Below are 25,377 nucleotides of genomic sequence, written 5' to 3' on the forward strand. Positions count from 1 at the left end.
TTTAATTATTTTCTTTCTTTCTTTAATCCATTTTTATTTCACGAATGTAAAACAGAATATGGGTAACATTCCATAATTTAGTATTTTAACACTTTAAGGTATAAAATATATCAAATTCAGTGCTTTTTCTTCTCTTCTACATAAAAATATACAGCCTGAAACAGTCATGTCTTACCGAGTCTCTGTCTTTAAAGAAACAACATAAACAAACATTTCAAGTAAACATAACTCTGAAATGACCCTCACTTCAACTTGACTCAGTCAAGTTCATGTAATGATTTTTTTTTTGATTCGGAGTACATTTTTGCAATTTGTGTGGGATTAATGCATCAAATACTCAACATTTCTATAGTCCTTAATACAGAATAATCCTGAAATGACAGAAAAAACGCTTTTTTATAACGTACATCAGATTTTGGGGTGATTAAAACTGAAAGCAGATGCTGGTTATTGTTCTGAATAAAGCTGCCCCTGGAAACGTCTATGCAAGCCTGTAACAAAGTAAACATTATCCTCCCATTTGCTACATGTTCACGTCAGTGTGACAGAAACATGGATCAGGGGCTCTATAAGCATTTTCTTAAAAGATATAATTGCATTTTTTTTATTCATTTCTGCCTTCTACAAATTTCCGAACTCTTGCATTGGTAAACTTACCACTAAAAAAAAAGTAAAGAGAAAAAATGTCAAATTTGAATGAAGTCTTGACGCAGTCCAGTGGTCTGTGGCCCCTTCAGCCCCCGATGGTATGATGATGTCGGCGTGGATGATCAATCACTTTAAAGGCTGTGGTGGACACAAAAAGTGATCAGCTTGATGGATATACATTTTTGAAAATGTTGCAATGTGATTTAAAAGTTACAGGTTTCTCTTCGGTCCGCCCTGTCATGACTCTCGACGGGATACGTCACCGGTATTCCAGGTAATCCCGGAGGTCCTGGATCACCTGTGAGCATACGATCTCACAGTTTATCACAGAAAAGTACTAACCCTGAAGAAAAAACGAGTTTTAAACATATGTAAAGCACACTTAAAGTTCATTTTTCTTTTTTCTACAAAACAAGGCGAATGAAGTGCATCAGAATTGTCTGCCACATCATATTCCAAAAAGATTTTAGAAAACACAACGTAGTTAGTTTAAAAGGATGTGAGATCTTCTCTTTGCCAAAATTCGGAACAAAAAAAACAGTAAAGATTTGTTTCAATCAATCAAAAAAACCAAATCACTTTTATTAAAAAAAACTTGTTATAAAAAAAATGAATTAATAAATACAACCAGTGAACCAGGTTGCTTAATTTCATGTACCCAAATTTAAGAATAAAAATAAGATACAAACTGTGTCTCTCTAAACAGAATGTTCTGTGCTAAATAGCAAATATGTGTATTTATGTTTTGACCTTTTTTTTTTCCAATCTTTTTTGTTTCCTTCTAGGCATGCAAAAGAGGCAGAAAAATATGTTTCTCTGCTCCCCTTTCATTTATAAGATCTTGTGTAAAATCTTTTGTTTTTGCTCTTTCATGGAAATTAAAAGAAATAAACTAAAAAAAAAGGATAAAAATGTACCTTTGTCTCCCTTGGGTCCCGGGTAACCTCTTTCTCCCTGTGGTCCTGGGATTCCTGGGGGGCCGGGGATGGTGCCGTGAGCTGAAACCAGAAGCACGGTCATTTTTCTCCAGCTGCTCAGTTCCAATGTTGGGGAAACACGTTTTCAGCACTAACCCCTGAAGAAGTCCATGAGGTCAGAGGTGATGTTGCCGTAGGACCCGAAGACTCGACTGTAGCCGGGCGGTCCTGGAGGACCGGGTGGTCCTGCCGGTCCTCGCACTGCTCGTACCCTTAACCTCGCAGAATCCTCCCCCAGATACTCCTGCAGTAGACCCTGGTCTGCAGGACAGTTCATCATTAGAAACCAAAAACACAGCTGACTAATGTTGGAAGAACAACAAACAGTTGGATTCTATTTCATCCAAGGCAGCTTCCATTGGATTACTGGTGGTCGTCTTTCACTCAGAGGTGTTTGTGTAGTTCACTTACTCTTAATGTAGTCTGTGACCTTCATGGCGACGTTGGAATAGTCCAGCCTCTCAGCAAGAGAGCTGAGGTCAACTTCTCTTTGCCCAGATGCGTATCGAGCGTCACCATGTGAGGACGTGTGGCCCTGGACATAACCCGATTCTCCACGCTCTCCCTTCTGGCCCCTGGGACCTGGAGGGCCCATGATCATGCTTCGGACAGCGTCACCTGCAGAAAACGGTCAACCGTTGCAGTGAGCATGCTGTTGCTTTGGACTCTTCAGTTATGAACAAAGGTTCCTGATAATGGACACAACTGCATGTCTGTGAGTGTGGTCTGTTAGAAGCTCACTGGTCAGATAATCCCGCAGCTCAGCCTGAATGCTCTCTCTTGAGAAGCCCCCACCATATGAAACTAAGCCAGTGGAGGTGCCGGATGGACCCTGTGGACCTGGAGGACCAGGAGGACCAGGGGGGCCGCGAGGGCCTTGAAAACCAGAACCTAGGAGATTAACAGACCGAATTTGTAGAGCCCTGTAGAAATTTATTTCAGCTGGTAACTAGGTATTTCTTATCTTCATCTCCAGATGTGCGATGAAGACATTTTGCTGACTCTCTGATTCTGTTTTTTGCAAAGTTCCTCAGACTTACCCTGCAGGTAACGCTGAATGTCCTCTAAGCTGTAGCCTCGACCTCCTGCTCCATACACCGTTGCGGTGGACCCTCCTGGTGGTCCCTGAGGGCCGGGAGGACCAGGTAGTCCTGGGACACCTGGAGGACCAGGAGGGCCATGCTGTACAGCAGATGTGATCCATGACCGGAATTCTGAATCTAAGTGATGAAGATACAGGGAACCCAGTGATTGATTATCCGTCTGTTTTTCTTTAACTGGTTTTGTTTAGAACCAATTAGATGATCTCACTTCTAATCAGTGCCGAATAATCGATAGAACCTGAGGAGAAACCAGAGCTTCGAGAACCTGGCATTCCAGGGGGACCCTGAGGGCCAGGAAGACCTTGAGGTCCAGAAGGACCTGGAGGTCCCGGTAGACCTCTAGCAATACCTCTCTCTAAAGAATAAATTGATAAAAGTTTACATAAAAATGGATCGATTGGCGTCACATTGAGGAAACACTTCCTGCTGGAAAATTGTATTTACCATTCATCGCTTTGAAGACATAATTAGCCACCTCTTCGACCCTATATGAGCTGGAAAGTCCTACTGATGCCCCTGGTGGTCCAGGTGGTCCTTGTGGCCCTGGTGGTCCTGACAGATATCCCCTCACATCATCTCCTAGTCAGATCAAAGAACAAGCACAGAACGTGGACTGGTTTAATGTTTGATCAGTGATAAACAGTTTACAGACATCAAATTGGACATTTTAAGACCAAAGCAAACAAATTGACTTACTTTGAAGCATGGCGATAAGACCAGTGACTGATAAGGATGCAGAAGCAGGTCCTGGTGGACCAGGTGGACCAGGTTGACCCCGAGCACCAAAGCTGAACCCTGAATCTGAACCTGAAACAAAACAAGAAGGTTTTTGCAGTTCACAAAGCACACTGCTTGTTGTTGTGTTCGAATCTAGTTGGTTTACGTTGCAAGTATGCAATAATGCGAGCGGAGATGTCTTCAATAGAGCCTGAGAAGGTTCCAGGGAGTCCTGGAGGCCCAGGTGGACCTGGAGGCCCTCGCATGCTACTATGTGCATATCTGCCTGCAGCAGAGAAAGAACAAACACTTGTCATATTTCTGCTCCATGTCCCTCATCCTTCATTACTGGATTTCAGAAAGACTCTTACTCAGATAATCTGTCAGGTATTGTTGCATGTCACTAGAAGATCCAAAAGAGCCTGGCTGGCCAGGAGGACCAGGAGATCCTGGGGGACCAGGAGGCCCTGACATGACTGGAGGGCAGAAGGATTAGATGGTGAGATCCTGAGAATCTATTCTAAACAAGTAATTGTTTGATATAGAAACACTCAGAACTCAAAGAAAATGACATTCATAGGTATATGGGAAGACAGTTTACTGTACCTCTGGCAGTGCCTGGAATTCCAGGAGCTCCAGTGTCCCCTTAAAAATTCAAAGCAAAATGTTGTTATGTGGGCTATACTGTTTTTATATTGAAGTTAGATCACTAAACACATATATTTACTCTATTCACCTTTGACTCCTGGAGGGCCTGGATGTCCAGGAGATCCCGGTGGTCCGGGGGGTCCAGGATAAAATGTCCCTGTAAGCAAAGTAGTGAAAATTCAGTCAAATAAACATGTTTTAGGTATTTTATATCCCAGAGAGCAGTTTTTTTAGCTAAATATGTTGCAGCTAGTTACATATTTATAATTAACACTAAAGTTAAATGTTGGAACTTGTTTCTGAGTGTGACTTTTAAACAGGGAAACTTGGTCTCAACTGTGCTACTTAGAGCAAGCCATGATTTATCAGGCTTCTCAAGAAGGGCATTTTTACCCAGTGAAGTTTGACACGGTGAAAAATACACTTACACAGTGACAAGCAGTGTGGTTTCTGTGTATCACACAGCAGTGGATGCAATTTGTTTTTTATAAACAGAAATGCAACCCTGAAGATTTTTTTTATCACAGAGCAAACAGTCTAAGTACAGTTTCAGTAAACACAAACTTAAAATTATCAGAAGTTTTTTACCCAGAGAATGATTACAACCAGTTGTTCATGCCCTAAAATGACGTATTTTGACTTCATGTAGAATAATGCAAGAACGGAGCAACAGTTTCATTTGGAATCCCACCAGTGCCAGCTGCAAATGTTGAGTCTCCTTTGTCTCCTTTAGGTCCAGGTCTTCCATAACCTGAAAGAAAAAAACGGCACCAGGAGAGTTTGACACAGAAACCACAACAATGGGAAGGAATTTTTATTCAAAACAATTCCTTGCCAGGCTGGCCTGGAGGTCCTGGAGGTCCTGGGGGTCCTTGTCTTGAATCACCTGATAAAAACAAATGTTAAAAGAGTTAGCTAGAAGCGTGATTTTCCAAGGTGATTGAAAATATGTTACAATTAGGAGTACATTTGTTCATCACAAAAGCAAAGTAATGCTAACCTGGACGTCCTGGAACCCCTGGTGGGCCTGGTGGACCAGGCAGTCCAGCTGAGGTGCCACTGGCGCCAAATTGTCCTAAATCAAAAACCAAGCAAACACATTTATTATGAGAAAAGCAACTTTGATACAACTTTTCTGTCTGTTTGTTTAATTTTAATAAACCAGTTCACAAAGCACTGTTGTCCGTGATTCATTCTGGGATTTTAATGACAACACATGAAGCATAACATGTATCAATGCTTCTGTTTTATAAAAATAAACGGGGTAATGCTGCAGACTTTAAACTGCTGGAAAAAAATCCTCAGAAGGGACTCACTGTCCGCTGTGGACGATGTTATTCTTTCAGTGGTTCTCACACTTAAACCTGGCTCTCCAGTATCTCCCTTAGAGCCCCTGTCACCTTTGGGACCTGTAAGAAAAAAGACAAAAAAAAAAACTATTTTAGACTGTATCTGAAAAAAAACCTCTTGAGAAACAAAAACTGGAATCACCTACCAGGTGAACCAGGCAGACCAGCAGGGCCGATGGGACCTGAGGGGGTAATGTAAATGTAACAATGTAGCTCTTGTTTGTATTCATTTGTAAATACTGCAAAAGAAACAGACCTGATAATCCTGGTGGTCCAGCAGGGCCGGGAGGACCAGCAGGTCCAGGTGGTCCTGGGATGGCAACTGTTGAGGAGCCAGCTAGAAATACGAGGAATAATTAGCTGTGCTTCCTCAATCTGATCGGTGTTGTGTTGAATGCAAGTTTAATCATGCCTCTTTACCTGCATTAATGATTCTCCCTGCTGGCCCAGGTTCACCTTGAGCACACAAATACACGTCAGATTTTAAAATTCGTTTTCAACAGGGTTAAAAGACTACTGTGTACCTTTGGGTCCAGGACGACCTGGGTCTCCTGCTCTCCCTGAGAAAAATGAAAAACAGTACAGAGGTTTGAATCTTCCAAAAAATCCAATAGGAAACAAGAATGTTCTTTATGTGCTGAGTCAAAGTCTACCTGGTGGTCCTTGGAGTCCGGTTGATCCTACAAAAGGAGATATTACCATTTTTTTAGGATCCGGTAAAAGAATCAAAATTGAAGAATCGATGAATTTGTGGTTTACTATCATTGTTTTATTTTGTTTATTTTTTAAACATTGCTGTAATTCTGAGTAATCTTTGTGCAAATTTATTAGATGGAAGTTTTAAATAAGTCTTGTGTTTTGCCTCTCCCTGCACTGTAATTAGTTTTCTTTCTCAACAGTTTTTATCTTCTTTGTATTTTAATTGTGCAAAATAATCAAATCATGATTTCAAATTTTAAAAATGGGGGGTGGGTTACCTGGAAGTCCAGGATCTCCAGGAGGTCCGGAAGGACCTCTGAGCCCGGGAGATCCGGGCAGTCCTCGGTCACCTAAATCCCAAAATAAAACCCCAATTATAGAGAGATTTTTGCATTTAAAGCCTTCAGGAAGGACGAATACTGGGTTGGAGCCTGACCATCTTGAGTCTTAATGTATTTTTTGCCATCAAACCGAATACAAATCCACATAGCCCTCAGATAGAGGGGATACCTAAACTTTTCCACCTTTCTGAAGAACCACAAGAGACACCAGAATATAACGCTTATAATTCTCATAAATGGGAAAAAAATCTAAAACAACAATCCTGTTCCTTGTCATCACTTTAATCAAACTTAAGGAGATCAAAACCTTGACAAGACTTTAAGTAGTTAAATATTTACTGGAATATTTACTGGATGAAAAGGCTAATATTTCTGTTTCAATCAATCAACCATTTATAGCTAATTTTGTGACTCACCCATCGATCCTTTGGAGCCTTTTTCTCCTTGTCCTGGTAGACCCGGTAAACCAGGCTCCCCTATAGAATGAGACATCTGAATTAGGAAACTCCTACAAGTACATTGCAAAAATACAGCTGTAGTGACAAAGCTGTGCTGACCTTGCAGACCCCTGAACCCTCTGTCACCCGCTTCACCTAAAATGCAAAACCCACATTACTGAAGTTTTTCCTGACCCATAAGTTCTGTAAATAAAACACATCGACAACAAACCTTTAAGTCCTTGAATCCCTTGAAGCCCCCTGTCACCTGCAGAGTGAGGAAACGGTGAGTAGGTAGAGTACTAAATGGGATAACTTAAGAAAAATAAAACTGAAATACCCACCTTTGGGTCCAGGAATTCCCGCTTCACCCCGGAAACCCTGAGAACCAGGCTGACCTGTGACGAATAATGAGTGAAAGTGGCTATATGTATTATTATTTGTACCACAACTGAAACAAAAAAATATGATGGAAATGAGGAGGTGGATTTTACCTGGCATCCCGGGAGACCCAGGGGGGCCCTGTGAACCTGGAAACAAAGTGGACAGCTAAATCTCACATTACACTTACATTGTTTATTTTCCTTAATGTGTTCTGTACATTTGTAATGTTATATTCATTAGTGATGGAAATGTTTCATTATTTCCAAGTGTACTTTGGAAATTTCGACTAATCATGGAAAGCCTTTCTAAATCAATAAACAGTTTTTGTGTATTACCCCCTGATTTTGCTTTGTTAACCAATATTAAGAAAATAGTGTGTTTATGTACTACTCCTACATAAACAATTGCTGTTTTCTTCCGGAGCCCATTAAAAAAAAACAACGACATATAATTATTCTTCCAGCCTCCTGCACTTTGTGGACCTCTTATGAGCAGATAACAGAATTTCCTTTGTTATCATTGTACGCAAAACAAGATGATCAGACTCCTAAGGTATCTAAAATACATAGTCTAAAATATATATGTAAATCCAATATTGCTGAAGGATAATGAATGTACCTCTTGTAATCACTTTAAACCCATTTATCCATAATTTACCTAGATCAATAAAGTTGTTGGTCTACAAATTACATAGTTGGATAAGGAAACTGTTAAGTTCCAAAAAGTAAACTTGCTGTTTGCTCAAGAACGTTCTTTGTTCACAAAAGAAAATGTATGGACACAATTACATGTGCATAAGAAATGCTTAGTTTTGTTTTTAAATAAAGGAAAAATAATAATAAAATAATAAAAAGTGCTTTCTGTTGTAGTTTTGAAAATAAAAACTATTTATAGTTGTTATAGTTTATATTAAAATAATTACAAAGTCACTATTTTACAGTGGACTGTGATGACATGATTTAAAAAAAAAAGAGCATTTGTTTAGCTCAATCTTTTACTACTGCCACCTGGTGATGTCTTCAGTTTATGCACCATCTAGTAACAGACTGAGGTTTTGCATTTAAGTTTTTTTATTTAAAAAAAAATGTTCACGTTGACGGATCTAACCTTTGGGTCCAAGGGGGCCGGCAGGTCCCACAGATCCAGGAGCCCCAGGTTCTCCGTTGGCACCTGAATATGAGACAAGACCCTGCACTGATGCACTGATTCAGAGTCAAAAATCCACACTTTGTTTGAACTGTTGAGACCTCTGCCAAGCTGTGACACTGAGCTTTACCTTTGTCTCCCTTCTGTCCACCGCCTGCGGGTCCTGGATCCCCTCTGGGTCCAGGAGGACCCTCTCTACCTCTTACTCCAGGTGGCCCTTCCAGCCCTTGTTCGCCTTATGAGACGTACAGAAACCTGTTAATTGTTATATCACCATGATCAATGATGCTGCCGAGGATAAAGCAATCACTGTACCTTGAACTCCCCTCTGTCCTTTGGGACCCTCAGGGCCAGGGTTTCCTATTACACCTGGTGGGCCTGAAAACAAAAGGTCACATCACTGTCAGAAAAAAAAAAAAACACTTTAGAATGCCACCTGTCACGAAAAGTCACTGGTTACTCACCTTGAGGTCCGGGGAAACCAGGTTCTCCTGCGAGGATGAGGCAAACAAACAAAATAAAACATCCAGTTACCACAAAAGTATAAAGGACATATTCAATTAATAACAGCAAGTCTTAGCAGTTTCTCTTTCTGACCTTTAGATCCAGAGTCCCCTAAAAAGTTAAAATAGATACTATTAGCTTTGAAATCAAAACAAAACGTTTGCTCCAATTTTTTGTTAGAAATTCAACTGTTACCTTTAGGTCCTGGCAGACCTCTCTCCCCTTGCACTGAAGATGTTAAAATAGCTGAGGCAGAAAAAGAATATTTTAAACAGTTGATTGAAATACAAGGAGTACAGAAGTGTGTTTGGAGGAGTGTGTTCAGTACCTTTAAATGTTTGTGATTTCACTTCAGAATGCAGCACTTGCTGGATGGTTCTCAGAAGAACAACGTCATTTATGTATGTCCCGCCAGTGCCAACGCTGGTGCCGCCACCAAAGCTGGTTCCGCCACCAAAGCTGGTTCCACCCACGCCAGTACCAAGGCTGGTTCCGCCACCAAAGTTTGTTCCACTCACACCAGTTCCAATGCTGGTGCCGCCACCAAAGCTGGCTCCACCCAGGCCAGACCCAAGACCGGTACCACCACTTAAGTTGGTACCACTCACATCAGTCCCAAGACCGGTACCACCACTTAAGCTGGTTCCATCCACATTGATACTGGTACCAGCTCCGCTACTGGAGCCAGCTCCCACAGAACCACCAGTGCTCAGGCTGCTGTCACTCACTCCGTTCCCGCCAGTGGATGTGCCAGAACCAGTAAAAATGTTTATTTGCGTCCTGGACCCTGAGTCTCCACCTCCAACTCCAGTTGCAACTCCAGCTGTTCCTCCACCTGCGACTCCAGCTGTTCCTCCACCTGCAACTCCAGCTGTTCCTCCACCTGCGACTCCAGCTGTTCCTCCACCTGCAACTCCAGCTGTTCCTCCACCTGCGACTCCAGCTGTTCCTCCACCTGCAACTCCAGCTGTTCCTCCACCTGCAACTCCAGCTGTTCCTCCACCTGCGACTCCAGCTGTTCCTCCACTTGCGCCTCCACCTGCAACTCCAGCTGTGCCTCCAGCCCCCAAGATGAGTGTGTTGTCAACTCCAGCGCCTCCTCTTCCGCTTACATAGGTGTTGATGTCGTTTGAACCCGTCAGGCGACTGATGCGAGCAGAGGCAGCCGAAGCATCAGACTTCAGAGTGGCCACTTCACTCTTCAGCTTCCTCACGTCCTCAGCTGAGAAAACATTTACAAGTAAAAAATCTTACTAATATTTTCTAAAATATTGTTTAGTTTTTGCTTTTTTTGGACTCATTTTTTTTAAATAAATTTTCTGCCCTGAGTTTTCTCCCAAGTGGGTCTACGCTTCCTCTTATAAGGTGCATAAATCATGAAAAATCAAGGAAAAATATTCACACCATCTCAGCAAAAGATAAAAAGTGTCTTTTAAGAATAAAAAAACAAAATATAAAATCTTTCTATTACATCCTTATTATGAAAAGTTCAAATATGAGTGACAGCACAATGTGAAAAACTTTAAGAAAGAATGTCTGGTGCCTTTTAAAAGTGTATTTTATTCAATTTGATTCTGTTTGCCAAATATGAGACTTGCAAATTTCAGGGGTTTGAATATTTTTTAGTACGTGGCATCTTTATTTAAATGCTTCACTGTTAACTTGCAGTATTAACATCTTGACAAATGTGTATTTTCTGAACCAAATTTGTCTGAATAATAACAAAATGAGGAAATTCTGTTTTTTCAAGGCAGTATTAGATGCCAACAGGTAATGTAAATTAAATCGCAGGAAATAAACGGCAAACTTTATGAGACAGCTTCAGATTTTCAGGCAGAGGAGGGCATTGACTGCAGTAGTTCTTACGAGCCCACACAAGCAGACGTTTATTGGTGCAGAGCTATCACTACCAGACAGCAGCTTCTGACTCAACTCTCCTGAAGTTGACCTTTTTGTTGTAATGAGATCACCTTACCCAGAGCGATGAGGCCAAACAGGAGTCCCAACAGGAGCAGAGACAGGAGGAGCAGACCCAGCAGCCACTTCCACCAGGAGCAGCAAGAGTCAGAGCAGCAACACACTCCGCCACCTCCAAAGACGCCGCTGTCCCTGTAGATCTCTGAGGACGTAGTCAAAAATTTGCCTTAAACGTTTTAAAACATGTGCAATTTTTCATCACTAGAATCAAAAGGGACTTTAATGCAAATTAAATTGCTAACATACTGCTTTTTTAAATTATTTTTTTCTTCTAGGGGGCTATTTTACTTAATTATTTTACTCAGAAATGGCCTAAAAAAATACCTGCGTAAGTGGCTTTGTCCTTCATCAAAACTCCAGATGATCCATCTGAAGGAGGACAATACAAATGTCACTTATTTGGCATCAACAATCCCAAAGTTTGTAGTGTCAGCGTGAACTCACAGTAGGAGTTGCCCGTCTCTGCTTTTACCGCAGCCGTCTCACTGTAACCAGCAATCAGCTTCTCCTTCTTTATTGAATCTCCTGACAAGGAACCTGAGAATTCCCACAAACGTCATTACAATGTCAAAAATGTCTTTAGGATGAAAAACACCGATAAAGAAAATATGTCTGTAACTAAAGCAAGGGAGTAAAATGCGTCAGTTTCTTTATAAGCATTTTTACTCTTAAAGACCCACTCCAATCATCTTTTGATCTATTTTCAAAGCGTTCACCGTTGTTTTAATTATGATTATACCGTGTTTAGCCCACATTTTAAAAAAAACGGTGTCATTTTTCTAGGACATAGTTTCTGCAGAGTGGCAGAAGTTCATCAGAAATTCTCCTCTGAGTTGTGGGCGGGACCATTGGTGCAGAGTAAGCTTACCCTGACTTCCCATCATCCCTTTGTTTACACACTCTCCTACTAGTTTACAGCCCCTCACACCCCCAACCTAACATTACCAGTGCAACAAAAATGGGGTGCAATGTTGGAACTATCCAGCCGTTCGGTTTTGAGCCAGATGCCAGCTCAGACGAAGAAAACAAAGATGTACATGGATTTATTTGTCTGTAAGTGGATGAATGGAATTGAGCGGAACTGGGAGCTTGTATCTCATAGACTGTGGCACCTAAAGTCACTGCAACAGGCTTCTGCAAACAGCAATTTTTATCTGCTCCAGATTCACAACTATTTAAATAAAGAAATACTCAGAAATACAATTTAAGATTAATTTTCTTAGTGTATACTTTCCATCATGAACAATGTTACAAAAACGGGTAAAAAAATAAATAAATAAACGATTTTCATTGAAGTGGGTCTTCTTTGAATTGGACAAAAAAAGGTTTATGTGTTTCACCAGGAGGGGGCAGTGAACATACCTCCTCCTAGGTGACCAGTACTGCTGGTGAACTGTTTGCCGCTGTCTTTTGCCAATATCAGCATGTCTGTTTCCCTCCTAACTGGAACATTCTCTTTATCAGATGCAACAACCTTGTAGTCCCGCTTTAAAGCATCTTCAGTTTGGGATCTGGTGACTGTGAAAAGCACAAGCGGTTTTAGTTTGTCTTATAAGTGTTGGGATGAGTTCCTAAACTTAGAAACAGTCCCAGGTTTACCTGAGGACACTCCAGTGCTGATGGTTCCACCACCGTTAGATACGTTCTTCTGAACGCCATAACCTTGGGAAAGAAACATCAAGTTTTAGGAATTTAAAGTCTGACGTTAATTTGATTATGTCCAGACATGCTTTCATACCTCCAAGGCTTGCGTTTACGTTGGCTCCACTGGTGGTGAGCACATAGCCAGAGGTGGGCGCCAGGTTGTTCTGAAATCCATAAACTGCAAGCACAGATGCAGACTTTTAATCGCAGAATTACAAAATATCACAACAGGTCAAGTATTTCTACGATAAGAACATCAAGATTTAAAAAAATAACCACGTTTTTAGTAAAAACAATGGAAAAAGCTCAAAATCTTTTCAATAAAGTTTAGCCTTTTTGGGCATTGTAAAATTGCAAATCTTTTGTTTTGTTAAAGATCCTTCCCCATCATCTCATGATCACCCATAAAATTGGTCTTTTAAATATGATTATGCTGATTTTTGGTCTAAAACAAAACAAAATTTGTGGACAGGACTGTTTGCGTAAAATAACCCCGCCCCCTTTCCCTACCCTTGTAGAACTGAGCGTAGCCGCGAGCTATGCCCAGCACATTTTTGACAACACAAATAAGCACTTTTCTCAAACACCATTTTTTTTCTGCTCCTCATTTATAACACTTTGAATAAAGAAAAACTCAGAATTGTAATTTTGAGCTTAATTTTCTTTATATATGTGTTCTCAATCATCTGAAAAATGCCACAAGAACATGTTAAAAACACCAAAACATAATTTTCATCAGAGTGGGTGTTGTAGCTTGATGTCCCAAAGATAGTACTGTGTTCTGATGTTCTAGATACCAGAATTAATGGTTCCATCAATTTTGGAAATCCTGGCACTGCAGAGTAGGTCCACACTATCACAACATCACAACCATGTCTGAGTCGCCTCCCATCTTTTATCTTGTCATAGTTTATTGTTGCACGCTTGTAAAACTGCATAAGGTCAAGTCTGACAAGGAATGACGAGGAAGAAAATGAAAAAAAAAATTCCCTCCTTAGGTTTAATGTATAACAACTTACACATAACAAAAAGGTACACCGCAATAATAAATATAATTTAACCTTTTTCTTTCCATGCTAATTGAAAAACAGAGAAAGATATTTCGCTGTCAGTGAAACATGAATGCACGAGTGTTTCAGGGAAGACGTTTCAGATGCTACAACTTTGAAACTCAAGGTTAAACATGTTTAATCCATGTAATCTAATGGAGCCTGTTACTTAATCACTTCAAAGTGCTACTGATGCGACTTAAATAATCACATTAAATAGGGTAAGGAAGGGGAAAATACACATCTCCTAAGGGTGTGGAGATTCATTTTAACAACAGTTTGATTAATAGCATGGTTAGCGGTTGACGATAAGATTCATAGTCCATTTCCGATTCACTGACCTAAAATGGATCCAGGACAAACTTTATCCAAAACTTCAACCATCGTGACTCAGAGATAAATACCTGTGTACTGAACAGTACAGGTAAACTTTGCCAGATTCCTTATATTTTTTGTAGATAATCAAGTGTAACTTAAATATGCGTTCAAACAAACAACTAAACAAGAATGAATGACAAATCTATCCAGTTTATAGTTTCTTAAAGTTCAGCACACTGTTGTTTTTCACATCAAAATAATACAAACTGAACTTTATTAGAACATTCTACCACACTGTATGGTCACATGTTTTTGCAAAATTCAAGGTGTTAGATTGTACTGATGACTTGATCATTGTTTGCTGCCATCATGACTGTTGTCCGCTGTGACGGTACTTGGTCAATTTTTCGTTGTATTAAATTAAAACCGATTGCGCCTCAATCTAACTGGTATTTTCTAAGATTGGTTTAACCCATTTATTTCATTTTATAATGGTACAGGTCGATTTGATAAAGAAGTTTTTTTACGCCAAAACACTACCGTCAGTACAAAAGAGGGAAGTTCCTTCAAAATTTTGAACAAAATTAATCAAGACAATGTATAGAGATTTTTCTATTTTTGTAATGTATTTTTATAGTTTTAATAAATTCCAGCAACCTTCTGTTTTCATCTGCGAATATAATAGTTTTTCACTCCAATATTTGTTCCTTACTCTCTCCCCATGAGAAACATTCACAAAAGAAAAAAGATCATGATATTGTGGCGCTTCTTTCAACTATCTATAAGACAAGAGAAGAAACAGACTTCTAAAAGTTATCGGAGGTTGTGAAACTAGACCATTGTCATGAAAAATTGATCTCATCATGAAGTTATGAAAGCTGTTGTGTCTTTGATTTAGGTAGTTATAGTGCAGAGGAAGATTCCAGGTTCAAGTTCCAGCCTTCCCTGCTTATGAGTCGAAGTGTCAAGACACTGGAACCCACATTGCTCCTGGTGGTTACAGGTTGGCGCCAGTGCTTGGCAGCAAAGCCGCCAGTGTGTGTGTGTGTGTGTGTGTGTGTGTGTGTGTGTGTGTGTGTGTGGGACTAGTTCTGTATAGCGCCTTGGGCCTTCTAAGAAAGTCGTAAGTATTTGCCTTTTTTTTTGTTTTTTTACTTTTCTTTTGTTGAAAACTGGAAGACTTGGGATAGACACAACTCAGATGGATTGCGCTTTATTTCCAACACTTTAAAAAGGGTTGATGAAACAGTGGGATAGTAATAGATAATACATCCTGTCGTGTTGTTGCTTTTTAAAGAAGGCTCCGGGACGGGACGTGCTGTAAACTGCTTTTATTCAACAACCAGACACAACCCATACAGTCCTGAACTCTCGCTACTGCGCCACCTAGTGGGCCCGCCTCTCATGACGTTCCCTTATCTAGGGGTTTAACCCCCAACATGTATAATACCACACATCCCTCTAAGGCGCTAGAGTAGGACCCTTCAGTTTCTGTTCATCTAATGTTCCATTCATAACGTTTCATTCAGATAGGCTGTAACCCTTGTGCTACCTTTGATGACCCCACCCTTTCATTGACGTGTTCTCCCTACCATGACAAAGGTGGATAAAGGTGGAAAGATTTCATGTAATCCATGGACACCAATGAGGTTCACAAATCATTGAAGAAAAAAGGTTTATCGCACTGTCTAGTGGATCTAGATCAGGGGTCGGCAACCTTTACCACTCAAAGAGCCATTTGGATCTTTTTACCACAGAAATGGAACCACAGGGAGGCACAACACTGGTTTTGGCTATATATCGCCATAGTTCATTTGGCCGTACTTGTATTGATTTAAAATGCTTTCAGGATATTTATTTTAATTATTATTGAGCGTGATGTTTCCTTTTTTCTTTTGTCAATTTTTGACAACCTTGAAAAGACTTTTCCATCTGTCAAACACCCAGGGTTAGGATGAGTAAGATGATGAAAACAAAGGCAGACTCCTTTTTTTTCTTTAAATCCAGTAAACTAAATAAAGTAAATTCATTTATGGATGACAACTATTTTTATTAAGAAGCAGCTATTAGTTTGTTGCAGGTCTGGAATCTCGGTGACTCTAAGCCCCGCCTCTCTTCCTGTTCACATCCTCTGCAGCTCCAAGTTGTTCTACCCAGCGTGCAACCCCCCCATAACGGCTTCTACACAGCGCAACATACGGTCATCATAGCAAACAGTTGATAGGATAGTAGGGGTGCCCTAACGCAAATTTAATTAATTTAACGCGGAAATGGGGGGTTTTAGTCTAGGAAAAAAAAAGGCTTTTTATTTTGGCGCTCATGTGCCCCCCACGAGATCGCCACTGGCTGTCTCTTTAGAAGAACTTTCCATCCCATAACAGACCCTGGTCGTCTTCACAGCGCAGACACGCGTGCTCACCCTGCTCTCTTCCTCCTGCCCGCTCCCACAAAAATCTTAGAAGATGACAGTTATTTTACAAAATCACATAGAGCCGCAGCACAAGGGTCCGGAGCTGCAGGATGCTGACCCCTGGTCTAGATGACCCAACTCCCAATGTTAAAGTGCCTAGGATAGCACAAGGGTTAAAAGAAGCCAGGACATCTTTAGGCAAAAATATAACCTGTGCAGTGACTCAGTGATAAATACATGCATACTAAACAGTGCAGGTAAACCTTTCCTGATGCTTTGTATTTTTTTGCAAGATAATCAGGTGTAAGTACATAGCTAACCCGCTAATCTTAAAATTGATGACTTTTTGGTCTGACCTGAGAGCGATGAAGCTGGGGCGGGGCTTAGCGGCGGGGACCCTCCTGACATGTTGTTGGTGCCGACCTGGCTGACATGGTAGCTGTAGTTGGTGCCTCCACCGATGACGGTTGTGGCGGAGGTGGAGGGCAGGGTCGTGGTGGACCAGGTGAAAGCGGGATATGCCGAATCCAATGTGTCATACTGGCCTAATCTGACACTGGAATCGTACTGGCCAGCTCGAACACCGGTGGCATACTGCCCTGATTTCAGGCTTACATCATATTGACTTGACTTCATTCCAGTATTATATTGTCCTGATTTCAGGCTAACATCATATTGGCTTGACTTCATTCCAGTATCATACTGCCCTGATTTCAGGCTAACATCGTATTGGCTTGACTTCATTCCAGTATCATACTGCCCTGATTTCAGGCTAACATCATATTGGCTTGACTTGATCCCAGTGTCATACTGCCCTGATGCTAAAGTGACATCATAATGGCCTGTCTGGACTCCAGTATCACGATGTCCAGATGTCAGACTTGAATCATAGAGGCCAGATGTGTCAATGACATTGAACCCGCCTGAGTGCACGCTGGAGCCAAATGAAGTTGCAGCTGTTGGAAACAAAAAGAGTTAAAGGTCGAGTAAATTATGCAATTTTTGTAAACTGTAAAGTTTTATTAATTAAACAGCAAACATTTCAAATGAAAAAAAAAAGATTTATGTTTTACAACTTGATGCTGTTTACAATGTTTAAAATTATGGTTTCTGCATATTTTAACTATTGATTTAGTGCCTCTTTCATTAACATTGTATAAACTGCCAATAAAATAAAATAAGAATTTCATTTACAAGGAAACAGCAACCTAAAGCTCATGCAGTGTTATTACCTGCCCTCCATCTAATCCTCCTGGTGGTAGTCCTCTTTTACTGCAATATTTTAGATTTAGAATATTTCTGGTAAAACTCTAATTAAGTTCCTCCTTCTTTGCTAATTTTTTTTCTATGCAAATCTGACTTTTACCAGCACAAACGGCCTATTTCTGGAGAAAGTTGGACTTCTTCAAAAATGAAAATTTCTACTCCAGACTTTGAATAAGGCTGAGTGTCTAGGAATGTACAGTTTATTGGTGGATTAATTAGAAAATACCCGACTGGGTGGCCACGGAAATGGTCTTGGTCTCCACGCTGGCCTTCTTGGGGACGGGCAGCGTGATGGAGGTGCAGGAGGAGCGAGTGGGGCTGACACTGCTGGAGCGTCCCTTCAGCAGTTTCTTTACATCATCCAGTTCTGCCCCTGACATGCACAAGTCAATATGGCATCAAAATAAACAAATAAACATTTTCTTCTAAATTAGACATTCAGCAAAAATTAAAATAAAATAAAAGTTGAATTTGAAAATGATCAAAATACATTTATTTGTTATTTAAATAAAATTATAATTCCTACAGCATCTGATTTTTTGTCTTTTGTTTGGTTTTTTCAAATATTTAAAACATTTCATAAATACTTCTTGTAGCTACTATTTCAGTAATATTATGTAGAAGTTCCTTTCGTAAACAGGATGTAACTCTTCTAAAGTGTCTTTAGCTAAATTATTAGCAACCATATGTAGATTTCATCATGCTAGCTTACAAACAATTGTCAATATGCACGAATGCAACTGTATAAAAAGAAAGTGTTTTGAAAATGTAACCAAAATTATTTTCAAAAGTATCACTTTTTATTTAGGTTTTTATTTTCTATTTTTTTTTTTTTTTTTTTTTTGCTATCTCTGACTGGAGCATTTTTTTCCGTTTTCTTTACCCCAAATTAAAATACTGTTATTATTATTATTATTATTATTATTGCATCTGAAATAACATTTACAGTAGCTGAATGTGTGGTATTTTGGTACAATTGGGTAGGTTTCTATAAAGCAAATTGAACCGGACTGTAAACTGTACAAAAATAATAATTTTTATGCTGTAGTCTCCCTAGCAAAACACATCTTTATATTCTAATTTGAAGCCCAAAAGTGGAAGTTAGTGACTGAACATCAGTCAAAGGGCTGCAGTTAGTGAGTTTAAACAGCAGGAGGAGCGATGAACACACAACTTTGACTATCTTTCAAAAACTCAAGCAAGTCATGTGACATCGCTGGCGCCCCACCACCCCAAATATGTCCTTCGACATTTTTCTTCACAAACTCTGAGTGCAGACAAACACCCTCATTAATCAAACCTCACCCTCTTCTCTTTTTGCTGATGTGAAGCTGCTGCTTGTGTAACCGTCTGCACATGTTACCAATCCAAATTTAAAGGCATGAAACGGGGAGGGGGGGGGGGGGGGGTGACTAAGCCAATAATATGGAGCAGTAGTATAAATCTAAAAATCCCTTTCCAGAACAAAGATTCTTCCATAATGCATGAGGCTCTTTGGGAGAACAGTCCAATGTCTTTGTTTCATTTATGAGGGATTGCGTAACACAGCAGGGGGATCAGTGTCTTACATCTTCCGGCAGAGGGGGAGGCACTCTGTAATCTGGCTCTGATTTCACTCTCTGGAAAAAATCACACATTGGACCGAAGAATCCAAGTTTAATAATAACAAAGAAGAAAAAAAAGTCAAAACATTTTGGAGTTAGATGAAGAAGGAAGCAGAGGAGGAAATGTTTAATACCTCTGCTTTCACTCCGCCCTCTTGTGCTGCTAGAGCCTTGAAAAGACAAAAAGAAAAAAGCTTGAAAACACATGTCTGAGAGGTAAAATTGCAAAGATACTGTGCATCGTAACCCAAAGCAGCTGTCATTCCCACTCACAGTAGTTTCCATAATCTTTGCGTGAAAATTCTGGGGAGGAATTTGCACTGGAACTCCCTAAAAAAGAAGAGGAAGGAAAAAAAAGAACAGTGCTTTTGCAGACATACAACACCCTTGAGTTGAGCCAGTTTCCTTCACTTTTTAAAGCCCCCCTGTCAGGGATCACATGGGCCACAAGTGCTTGTTTTCTCAACTGGATCATACCGTCATAGCCACCCGAGCGGCTTGATATAGTCTTCCTCTCCCGGAAGGCTGGCGACAGACCTCCAGATGAGCCAGCAGTCTGTGCTCTCCTGGCACCGCCGGCCGAGCTGGACCGGACCTTTGACACAGAGCTTACAAGATAACTGCCCCCACCACCTCCTCCTCTTCCTCCTCCGCTGCCAAAGCTTTCTCCATCTATGTAGCTTCCCCCTCCCTCGCCTCCTCCTGATGAGTCTCCTCCAAGGAAAATTCCCGAGGAGGAGCTGTAGCTACCAGAGTTCACACCTACAGAAGCTGTCAGAACAAAACAAAAAAATAGCATTATGAGAAAATTTAAGAAGAAAAAACGTTTTAATAAACTTTTATTAACGCCTATACTTTGAGGAACTCAGTTGGATGCTGTGAAGTTTGCAAATAACTAATAATAGACCAAAACGTACACACATTGCACAAGAACATTTAAATTTAAGGTATGCGATAAAGTTGTTCATGTTAGCAAGGTTTGTGAATCTTTTTCTGCTTTAGAAACCGTTATTTGTAAGCAGAAAACTCAGTTTAGGCCACAAATTTTCCTACTTTTATAGTTTATTGGCAGTATGTGGTGGCAAGCCACTTTCTAAGGTTTATAATTATGTTTGCAAAACCAGAGGATGTATAATAAAGTTTTTATGCTTTTGAATCTTTATAAAAAACATCTGCTGTTAAAGTTTCTGTGTTAAGGTAAGTATGAAGCATAAAAGAAAATCCTAGTTTGGCTATATTTTCATTCTTGATACTTTCAAAATAAAACACACAAACTAAACTACAAACCAGTGAAACAGTTTTTCACTATAAAAGCATGTTAATTAAAAACTTTGACTCAAGCAGTGGCACTAACACCTAAACCATGTTGTTTAAACACTCTTGTTAAAGCATCCAGCACAAAAAAAAACCGAATCTCTATTTTTCTGCCAGATGTTAAAAATACAGCATCTCCAAGTTTTGGCAAAACCCACAACTTCCCAGTTTTGAGTGGAAAGTTGCTCTCACATGAAGTGAAGTAAGCTCCACTGCTGCTGTGGGTGAAGGCATTCTTCTCCAAGCCCAGCCCTCCGGTGCTGCTGGACATATTCCTCTGATTTGATCCACTGGTTCCCTCTAGCAACAGAAGACACAGAGTAAAACAAGAAGAAGTTGTTACTCATCGGGGACTTCCTTAAGACCAGGCTGGCTATAATTACCGCATTGAGCTTTTAGTTTATACTAAATAGAGTTAAAGCGAGAGCGACTCACTTGGTGGGAGAGTTGTCAGTCTTGTTGTGGAGGTTACTGTTTCTGTCACAACTAATAAAAAAGAGAAGATAAATGACCATGTGCTTGAGTTCATTTGTTTATCATCCCACCTTAAGCTCTCATTTATCGCATTAATCTTCTCACACAAACCTATTCAGATGTCTGTGAACATCACTGAACTTAAACCCCCTTCAGCTGGAGTTTCAAATCCACCCACAAATAAAAGGTTTTCTGTACAATAATTATGATAACATGTCATTACACTGATTTAAAAGTTGTCTGTACTGGCTGGTGTTTACTCTTCTCTAAAATGTTCGAATGAATCATCGGATTTAATTCCCGTACAGCCGAATTTAAGGAATGCATGTCCTAAAGTTTTTGAAAGTGTATTAAATCGATTTTAACCAAAAGCTTTGATGATTTTTTTTTTTATTGCCACATATGTGCAAGATTAAGATAAGGACTGAAACATGTCTGCAGGGCATACAAATGATTGCTTTTGAGCTTTTCCGTTTGTCCTCATTTATAGTTTTCATTTTGTCTTCAAGCGTTTTTTCAAAGATTCTATCTGGGAAACAAAATATGTTTTTTCAGCAGAATTTCATGTCGTAAAAACTAAAATTTTAACTTCTTTTCCTCTAAAGAAATTCATCAAATATAGTTAATATGTTTTCTGTGTTAAGACATTTACAATAAAGCGTATGGATATTTTTTAAACTTCTATTTTTATTTTTATTTAATAAATAAAAAACATATATAAAAATTTATTTTTTAATTATACCGGTGAAATCATTGTGTCTCATATCAAGAAAAACAAAATAATTTGACTAGAAATGTACTGATTTAAAACGTTTGCTGTCTACTGCCAACCATTTATGATGCCTTCACTTGTCCGTGTGCACAACTAAGTCCAATCTGAGCATCTTTCGGAGGACATTCTTGCTATATATAGTAAATATAGTGCTAAATATAGTTTAGCTGAAGATAATTAATACTCATATGCTTTCAGGAGGCACGTCGCTCTCCTGCAGAAGCCTGTTTAGCTTTACCATAATGTACATTCCAGTTCAATATCTGCCTTAGCTGCTGTCCTCTTCCTCCTCTGCTCCTCTGCCTCTTTCTCCTTCCTTTTAGGGATGTCTGCCTGTTTCAAATTCAAGGCTGAGGCTCATCATGCTTTGGCACCTTTACAAAATCTCCAACAAAACACTTTCCGCAATGTGACCTTAAAAGCCACCAATTTGGGTATTTCTCTTAAAAAAACTCCTTCCCATCCGCTTACTTCTGGAAACAACACATAGAGAACACAAGAGAAGCTGACTGTGTAGATCCTTGTGAAACTTTTTTCAAGCTTTGATTGGCCTCACCATCTTTTGCCATAGTAGAAGTTTTGAGACATGAGCTGCGCTTAAACAGTCAAGATGATTTTTAAAGTAAAAAAGAGAGCAAGCATTGTGTTAGTAAGGTCATTAACACGGTCATGGAGGCAAAAAACCAACTTATTATGTTACACTATATTATATTTGTGCTGTACATGTGTTTTTTGTGTGGTGCCTTTGTGTTATTTCCCATTTTTTTTCCTAAGTATAGTCTTATATTTGTAGGGTTTTTTGTGCACAAATCCTAAATGATGTCTGCAAATCAAAAAGATGAATAAATCTCACCCTTTTCTCCAGTGAACTCCATGTGTCTCGTTAACTCGTCCATCCCATCTTATCTGGTGAGATGATGATAAAAAAATAAAGGCTCAAAGTCATGCACAATCTGTTTCTTAACTGTAACAAATAGCAGGGCTGCAGCTCTCCAAAGGGGCGGAAAGAAAAAAGCAAAGAGCTGCTTGTTTACTGGACTAAAACGGCGTTTCATCTAGTCACCACATCAGTCGCATGATTGGAAATGTAAAAAACCCACAATCAAATCTCAGCTTTTCACATTCTTCTGCAGCAAGTTCAGAAACTACTGTGTAAGGGGATGCCACAATGAAGCCATGAAACTGTACTTCCAGACTTTGTGTTTACTTTCGTGTCTTTGGTGACTAGAATAACAAAAGGAACAAAAAGAGGCCGTGGATCAATGCACTGAAGAGGCCATCCTCTCACCACACCCAGCCAGACGAGGGCATTGAACTGCCTCATTTACCAAAAACCTTTTCCCATTCTTACATGATGCAGAAATCCCAATTTATGACCTGCAAATCCAGCTCCCATATCAATTCATGGCAGCGTTGTCACTGATCTGAACTGCAATCATAAAAGCTTGATGTCAGTTAAAGCCTGATGCCACAGCTCAGTCCTGTATTATATTTAGATGGATGGAAATAGCTCAGCAAAAGTGGCTGTAAAAGTATCCAGAGATCACAGTAACAAGAAAATGATCCCCAAAACCCCCCTTGCGGTTTTTTTAACCCCCAAGGTGAGAAGTTGCAAATAAAATCAGAAGCCCATCACCAAAAAACTCCCAGGTGTCACAGCAGAAAAGCAGCGACCACGCGCGAGGAAACACAAGCAGAAGGTCTCCAGGTGAAGGTCCATACCTTCAGTGAGCTTCAACAAGTGTCCGACTCTTGTCTGGGTGACTGATCTCGTCCAGGGGGGACCGTTTCCTCAAAATCCTCAATCCGTTTGTGCCTTTTCTCTCAACCTTCCCAGCAGGCGAGTCAAAACAGAGATGTGGGCTCCGATCCCAGCCGCGCCCATCAGAGCTTGGGCAGGCAGGTGTGGCAGACGGCACGAAAAGATGAATATAATCTCTATAAAAGAAGAAGAAAAAATGGAGAGCCCGAGGGAGGCAATTAAATTGTCATTCTCAGGCAACAGAAAGTCGATTGTGCGCAGAGAAAAAGCGCTGGACTTTTCTGCGCGCCGCTGCTGCGCTCTGTTCTGGTCAACTTTTGGAAACTGGCAAAGTTTTAGGAGGGAGGTGGACAGGGCGTGATGTGGGAGGTGGGATCTGCTCTCTCCCCCCCCACCCCCCACCCCTACAAATAAAGCCTTTCTTTGCTTTTGTGCAGGACTGCTGCCATTTCAGGTTCTGCTGATGCGCAGAGCTGGCGCAGCTGTGGAGCACATCTGGTGCGCACATTGGAAGAAGAAAAGAACATCTAATCTATACATTATGGTTTCACTCAATGTGGTATGCTATTTTACAATACTGCGCATTTTAAACCCCCAAAGAAGCATACAAGTGTCTATATTTTGCAGCTGTGCTATATTTCTCGCTTTAAAGGTGTTTTCTTTTTCTTGTGACGCATTTTTTTTATTCTTCCAAAATTGAAAAAAAAAACTTTTCTGCACCACATCCGAAATTAAAGGACGGTTTTTTCTATCTCTATGATCATTATGAAAGTTCATTCCCATTTGTGCAATTTTGAGGCAAATTAGATGCTTCATCCCTCCAATGGAAGCCACAAGCATCCGCAGGTTCCCTCACCCACCACACCCTGCACTGACATCCACCCACTCTGCATGACTCAGAGCCAGTGTGACTACTATCAGGCCAAAGGATGGGGGGGAATAAAGACCCCAAAGAGAGAACATGGAGACAAGGAGGAGAAGGAGGAGGAGTGCTTCACTCACATCTATGTGTGAGTCTGAATGAGGCTAGATCCTAACGGAAAGCAGCAGATTCCTGGGAGGTGAAAACACTCTCAAAAAGTGAAACAGGAGCTGACTGGCTGGGGCCAGCCCTTGAAGCACATCCATGTTTGTGTATGGGACAGTGGCTCCTCCAGATAAGGCTTCGTTAGGAAACAAGAGGACAAGAGCTTCCAAGTGGAGGTCAACAGAGGAGCAAAACTTTACCCAGTCAGTTTTTTGGATGAATGTGAACAGTTTTTTCTTCTTTTTCAAGAGCTGGTGGTATCTCCTCAATTGAGCTTTTTGTAAATATTGTTGAGGGTGGATAAGAAATGTGGCCATAAAGCTAAAGGGTGACATTCCAAAGAAGAGATATGGTTTATGGTTCCTAAAAAATATCCATACGCTGTATTGTAAAATTCCCACGATTTTCCAAAACCTTATTAAACAGCTAACAACTTCTGTAAAACATTTTAAAAGAGAAATACCCCAAAAGTCTTCTTATTTTTAGATAACTAAAGACTTTAGGAAGGTTAAATTTTAAACAATCTTTGCTCTAATCTTTACCATGAGTCCTTTTTTTTAAATGGTCATTTGTGTCCCTTCAGAACAGACATACTGGCATTTTGGATGGTGAAATAAGCCTCCTAAACATGCATTTTTCTGTCTTCACAGCTCGATGCGTTGCCAGGTTTGGGCCATAAAACAAGCCACGCCCGCAAACTTTACACCCGCATGTGGATGCATCAAATCTAAACACCTCTGAAAACTGAAAGAGAGAGACTGTACATGTACAGAAATACCGGATTTATCCTGGCCTGCAGTAGTCCTG

At 40.3% G+C, this 25,377-nt stretch overlaps 1 protein-coding gene across 1 annotated transcript; it reads right to left on the minus strand.

The window, feature by feature from the left end:
* Positions 1 to 5: 5 nt before the first annotated feature.
* LOC101171771 (collagen alpha-1(XVII) chain) lies at positions 6 to 23,865 on the minus strand. The gene is made up of 52 exons (XM_020709509.1): positions 23,504 to 23,865; positions 22,635 to 22,687; positions 20,971 to 21,021; positions 20,728 to 20,835; positions 19,699 to 19,992; positions 19,495 to 19,551; positions 19,356 to 19,391; positions 19,186 to 19,236; positions 17,844 to 17,990; positions 16,708 to 17,307; positions 12,669 to 12,752; positions 12,530 to 12,592; positions 12,293 to 12,448; positions 11,375 to 11,467; positions 11,255 to 11,299; positions 10,929 to 11,072; positions 9,282 to 10,175; positions 9,149 to 9,199; positions 9,047 to 9,064; positions 8,914 to 8,940; positions 8,765 to 8,827; positions 8,580 to 8,684; positions 8,411 to 8,473; positions 7,414 to 7,449; positions 7,264 to 7,317; positions 7,152 to 7,187; positions 7,040 to 7,075; positions 6,899 to 6,958; positions 6,420 to 6,491; positions 6,096 to 6,122; positions 5,967 to 6,002; positions 5,863 to 5,898; positions 5,699 to 5,779; positions 5,589 to 5,624; positions 5,410 to 5,502; positions 5,094 to 5,168; positions 4,929 to 4,979; positions 4,785 to 4,844; positions 4,182 to 4,250; positions 4,052 to 4,090; positions 3,817 to 3,921; positions 3,612 to 3,731; positions 3,425 to 3,535; positions 3,173 to 3,307; positions 2,937 to 3,083; positions 2,666 to 2,845; positions 2,367 to 2,516; positions 2,037 to 2,243; positions 1,722 to 1,886; positions 1,566 to 1,646; positions 863 to 946; positions 6 to 786 (listed from the first exon to the last, which is right to left on the minus strand). The coding sequence occupies exons 2-52, from the start codon at positions 22,675 to 22,677 to the stop codon at positions 734 to 736; spliced, it is 5,628 nt and encodes a 1,875-aa protein (XP_020565168.1). The 5' UTR covers positions 22,678 to 22,687; positions 23,504 to 23,865; the 3' UTR covers positions 6 to 733.
* Between the last annotated feature and the right edge of the window lie 1,512 nt (positions 23,866 to 25,377).

This window comes from Oryzias latipes, chromosome 15 (assembly GCF_002234675.1).
Source record: "Oryzias latipes chromosome 15, ASM223467v1".
NCBI lineage: Eukaryota > Metazoa > Chordata > Actinopteri > Beloniformes > Adrianichthyidae > Oryzias > Oryzias latipes.